The 5169-nt window shown below is 38.3% G+C and overlaps 1 protein-coding gene across 1 annotated transcript; it reads left to right on the top strand.

Moving 5' to 3' along the window:
* Positions 1-497: 497 nt before the first annotated feature.
* On the top strand, positions 498-3513 carry LOC143597578 (uncharacterized). Its single transcript, XM_077076053.1, has 3 exons — positions 498-1322; positions 1981-2561; positions 3045-3513. The coding sequence occupies exons 1-3, from the start codon at positions 503-505 to the stop codon at positions 3420-3422; spliced, it is 1779 nt and encodes a 592-aa protein (XP_076932168.1). The 5' UTR covers positions 498-502; the 3' UTR covers positions 3423-3513.
* Positions 3514-5169: the final 1656 nt, after the last annotated feature.

Genomic DNA, 5169 nt, shown 5'->3' with positions numbered 1-5169 from the left:
ACATTTCCCTTTGGAAAACATTTGTTTAGACGCTTCCTTTAAAATATGTCGTGTGCCACGAAATAAGTTTTCTGTCTGCCGGTTTAGCTATCAGATAAAGCCCTCAAAAATTTAGACGTTTCACTGATTTGCCAAATTTTGAGATCCTTAATTTTCATGAAGTTTCTACGTTTTAGAGACTTTCCGTGTCAATTTTCATGATTGTGATACTTATTAATTATTATGCTGATTTTGCATTTTAATTCAACGATTCATTTTTATTTATCATTTTCTAACAATTACAGGACAAAAGAGAAAGTGTGTTTACTGTGTAACTATGTCCTCCGAAAGCAAAAGAAATCCCATTTATTTGTTTTATTATTAAAAACCATACAAAAATATTATTAAAAGCCGAGCCGATTGGATAGTAGTCAAAAAGACGAAACTACCCATTTCATTCTTTTAAGTCATTCATATTCTCAGACACCAATTATTTTTTTACTGTCTAAACATACAAAACAAAATGTCCAAAACCACCCCGGCGGCCAAAAAGCCGTCGCCGGAAACCCTCAAACCGGAAGACTTCCGTCACAGTCCCGTCCACTACGCCGTCGCGGTAGGCGACCACACAACGCTCTCACGCATCGTCGCCTCTTTACCCCGCCTGGCGGACCCCAAGCGGATTCACTCGGAGTCCGATTCGTTAAACCAGGAGAAGCTTTCCGATCAAATCGCCGCCGTACTCGACCGCCGTGACAACCCCAAACGAGAGACGGCGTTACATTTGGCCGTCAGAACTAACGACGCCTTCGCCGCACGTGCACTTGCCAACGCCGGTGCCGACGTGTCGTTACAGAACGCCGACGGATGGAACGCGTTACAAGAAGCCGTGTGCCGGAGGTGTACGGACATCGTGGCGATACTTGTACAGTACCATCACGTGTCGGCTTGGTCCAAGTGGCGCCGTCGGCTTCCGAGGCTTCTTGCCGTTCTCCGGCGAATGCGGGACTTTTACATGGAGATATCGTTTCATTTCGAAAGCTCGATCGTGCCGTTCGTGGGGAAGATTGCGCCGTCGGACACGTATAAGATCTGGAAACGCGATGGGAATCTACGCGCCGACACGTCGCTTGCGGGGTATGATGGGTTGAAGATTCAACGGGCGAATCAGAGCTTTTTGTTTCTGGGTGATGGTGATGAGAGTTTAGACATTCCGTCTGGTTCGTTGCTTGTTCTTAATCATGATGAACGGAAGATATTTGACGCCTTTGAAAACGCTGGCTCTCCGTTAAGCGATTCAAACATCGCCGGATTCTGTGCTCAGACCAGCGTTTACCGCCCAGGTATTGCTTTCTAGACGTAAACATTATATTTTTATTTATTCTTTTTTGGTTTTAAAGTCTAATTGGTTTAATTCTAATCGGGTTTAGATAAATCAAAATTGAAGATTTTTAAGATTTAATTATCGAGTTTTTAGGTCTAGATAATAATAATAATAATAATAATAATAATAATAATAATTATTATTATTATTATTATTATTATTATTTTATTTATTTTTTATTTTTTATAGTTTTGTGTTTATATATCAGGATTGAGTTTTTACAAAATGGGATTTATTTATGTAATCTGAGTTTTTTGGTCTAGATAATAATTATTATTATTATATTATTGTTATTATTTTATTTTTAATTATAGGTTTATAAATTAGGATTTTGACTTTTACAAAATGTTTTTTAATTGTGATTGTTTTTGTCTGTGGAATAAATAAATAAAAGTCTAGACAAGATTTTGAAGTTAAAAGCTTGTTTTGTTTTTGTTATGGAGTTTTTAGGTCTAGATAGTTATTAGTACTTTTTTAGTTTTGGGTTTATATATTAGGATTGAGTTTACAAATTGGGATTTTATTATTTTTTATATATTTATGTAATGTGATTATTTTTGTGTGCGGAGTAAACAAATAAAATATTGTTTGTGTTCGTTTGGGGTCTAATTTTTCAGGAATGGACGTAACGAAAGCCGAATTGTGTGCGAGAACGAACTGGAGGCGACAGGAAAAGATCGAAAGCGTAGGCGAGTGGAAAGCTCGGGTTTATGAAATTCACAACGTACATTTTAGTTTCCGATCGCGTAAAATCCATGCGGATTGCGATACCATCGGGACCGAACAACAGGTGATGCCGTTAGAGCTCGAAGAAGACTCGGACGAAGGGTTCCTCGTAGCCGAGAATCCACGGTACAGCGTCTCCTCCGATCGCAGGAGACACAGCAGCTTCGTTAGCGGAGACCGAGAATTTGTTTCGGTTTCGAGAAAGAGCGTTGATATAATACCCGAAGGCCGTCGGCGGTCACGCGCACCGCCGCCGTTGCCAATGCAGCCGTTGCCGGTGGTGCAACCGCTGACTAAGGAGAAAGAGTATGTGAAGACATTGCGGCCGTCAGTTTGGTTAACGGAAAACTTTCCGTTACAAACGGAAGAGTTACTTCCGTTACTCGATATTTTAGCCAATAAGGTTAAAGCCGTTAGACGGATGAGAGAGTTGCTAACGACCAAGTTTCCGCAAGGGACTTTTCCCGTTAAGGTAAGGGCTAAATTTGTCATTCATAATTCCCAATCTATCATATTTTTATTTAATTAATAAGACAAAAAGAAGAAAAAAAAAAAGAAGGATTGGTGGGACCCATTAGATCTGAGAACACATAGCCATGCGTGATCCAATAGTTCTCATGAGTACTTGTGCATCAAAATTGAAAATTAATATTTAGTTACATTATAAACTTAAAGATAATTTAATTGTCTATATTTTAGAATGTTAAGTTGGTCTTTCCCAAAAAAAGAACCCGACAAAGTGGGCCCACATGAAAGTACTTTGAGTGGGACCCTGATAAAATATTCATTATTCATATATGTCTTTAGACATGTTTAAAGTTACCTCACCATCACCTACTTTCCCTTTTTTGATCCTAGAAACATATAGTACTTGTGGGGACTAGATTGACTGGATTTTTTCTTGATGAATTTTGGTTTTGGGTGTTGAATCTTGATTGTGTGGTTTGATTTGTAGGTGGCGATTCCGGTGGTGCCGACAGTGCGAGTAATAATAACGTTTACGAAGTTTGTTGAGCTCCAACGACCAGAGGAGCAGTTTTTTACACCTGTTTCGAGTCCACGCCAGTTCATTGATTTCGGAAGAAACAATGGATACGATGTCATTGTTAGCGATGTTGATGATGATAATAAAAAAGGGAACCATCGTAGTTCGGTTTCTACTTCTTGGTTGTCAAGGAATGGCAGTCGGTCTGGACTCCCGACTCTTCAAAAGGGGAGCCCACAACAAGTGGTGGACCCTTTTGTTGTGCCGGTTGGATACGCATGGAGTAGTTTTGATGAAAAAGGGAAGCAATTGAAGAAATCAAAGTCTACGAGTAGGAAAATCAAGTGAATGTAATATGTAACAAGATTTTTATCGATGGTTGAACTTGTTTGCAACATCTTTTATTGTAGCTGTAGGGCTTATGCTTTTGTAAGCAAACAACATTATAGATGTTCAAAACGGTTTGGGACTAGGAACCGGAACCGGTTCCTAACCGGTTCCTATATTCAAAACCTCCTTTGAAACCGGTTCTAGGCTCGAACCGGTTCTCCCACCCTCGGACCCTTAACCTATGGAACCGGTTCTTACCGGTTCCTAAACCGGTTCCTGCACTGTAACCGGTTCCAACCGGTTACAGTGTAAAAATTTTTTTTTTTTTCGTTTTTCGTTTGCGATTTGGATTCTAAACTGCGATTTGGATTCTAAACTACGATTAACAAAACATTTGTATAGCATGAAAAATAAACAAAACAATTAACATAAAATTCATTTTATTTACTTTAAGAAGTTCAAAAAAAAAAGGTTACATGTTTTAAAATCTTCAAAAACAAACTAACAAAACATTAAACTTATAAATATAAAGTTGTGACATATTGTTTCTAGAAAAGCCTTCTTGTTCGTCGTAATTATTGAGCGGCGACTTCTTCCTCGGAATTACTTGTAGAAATGCCTTCTTGTTCGTCGTGCACTCGAACATCAAGTGATGTTTCATCTTCGAGAGTGGTTAAGTGTTGAATACGATCGATTGAGTCCAAGTGATCCTTTAAGCAAATGCACATCTCCACCGACTCCGAATTTAGTCTTGTTCTTCTCACCGATATTACCCTGCCACTAAGAGAAAAAGCGGATTCCGAAGCTACCGTAGAAGCTTGGACAGTTAGTAAATCACGGGCCATGGTGGCAAGAATCGGAAACTCGGTTTCCTTTACCTTCCACCAAGCCAAAATATCAAAAGTGCCATATTCCTCTTCGGATAAACCGGTAGAGTAATCATTTGCACTATACCTTCCTAGTTCGCTTGAAGGGGTGTTACCCCTTTGTTTTTTAGCCGTTACGTTGCGAACGGTGTTCATAAGGCTAATCATGGGATCTCGTACTCTAGTAGCACTTGAACTTGATGAAGACCCCCCCCGGCATAGGCATGTGTATGTTTGATCCATATTTATTTAAATAAAAGTCATACATAAATTTAAAATTCAAGTTAAAATAATTTTTTGCCTCTGTTGAAAAGTTTGGGTCAATTTCATGCATATCTAAGGCTGAAAAAATTTCGTCTATCACACATTCAACCCCCGTAACATTTAACATTGGGTTTAAAGCGGCAGCGCAAGTAAAAAACCGGTGGCAATTCAAGAAAGTATTTTTTTAATTTAAACTTCATTGGTAATATGATGTTTGAAAACATTGGACTTTTATTTTCAAATTTTTTAAGATTGTTAACCATTAAAAATAACTCCGAAAGAACCAAGGGACTTGTCGGATAATACGTTCCCGATAGTTTCGTAGTTGATGTTTTAAAAACTTCAAGAAAAGTCGATAAGTCATTGATAATTTCCCATTTCTCATTTGAAAAGGGGATTGCCAAATCATTCTCAGCAAGACTAGAATGAAACATTTGTAAAGTTTCTCTTTGTTCCAAAGCACTTTGAAACATTGTGCAAGTGGAATTCCATCGATGAGGTACATCCCAATTAACTCCCAAAGCTTTTCTTCCCGTATCTTTACAAAATTTTCTATAATCCATTTGTCTTTTTTTACTTTTCTTAAAAACTTCATGTAGCATTAGTCTAAAATCGTTTATAACCGATTAAATTAA

The sequence above is a fragment of the Bidens hawaiensis genome, unplaced genomic scaffold, assembly GCF_021521415.1.
Source record: "Bidens hawaiensis isolate Kalapana, Puna unplaced genomic scaffold, B.hawaiensis_p1.1 tig00048575_1, whole genome shotgun sequence".
Classification (NCBI taxonomy): Eukaryota; Viridiplantae; Streptophyta; class Magnoliopsida; order Asterales; family Asteraceae; genus Bidens; species Bidens hawaiensis.
This window is presented reverse-complemented; position numbering and strand designations above follow the sequence as displayed.

Coding starts and splice junctions, on each gene's coding strand:
- LOC143597578 (XM_077076053.1), top strand. CDS start 503: ATGTCCAAAACCACCCCGGCGGCCAAAAAGCCGTCGCCGGAAACCCTC. Junction 1,323..1,980: donor GACCAGCGTTTACCGCCCAG/GTATTGCTTTCT, acceptor CTAATTTTTCAG/GAATGGACGTAACGAAAGCC. Junction 2,562..3,044: donor AAGGGACTTTTCCCGTTAAG/GTAAGGGCTAAA, acceptor TTTGATTTGTAG/GTGGCGATTCCGGTGGTGCC.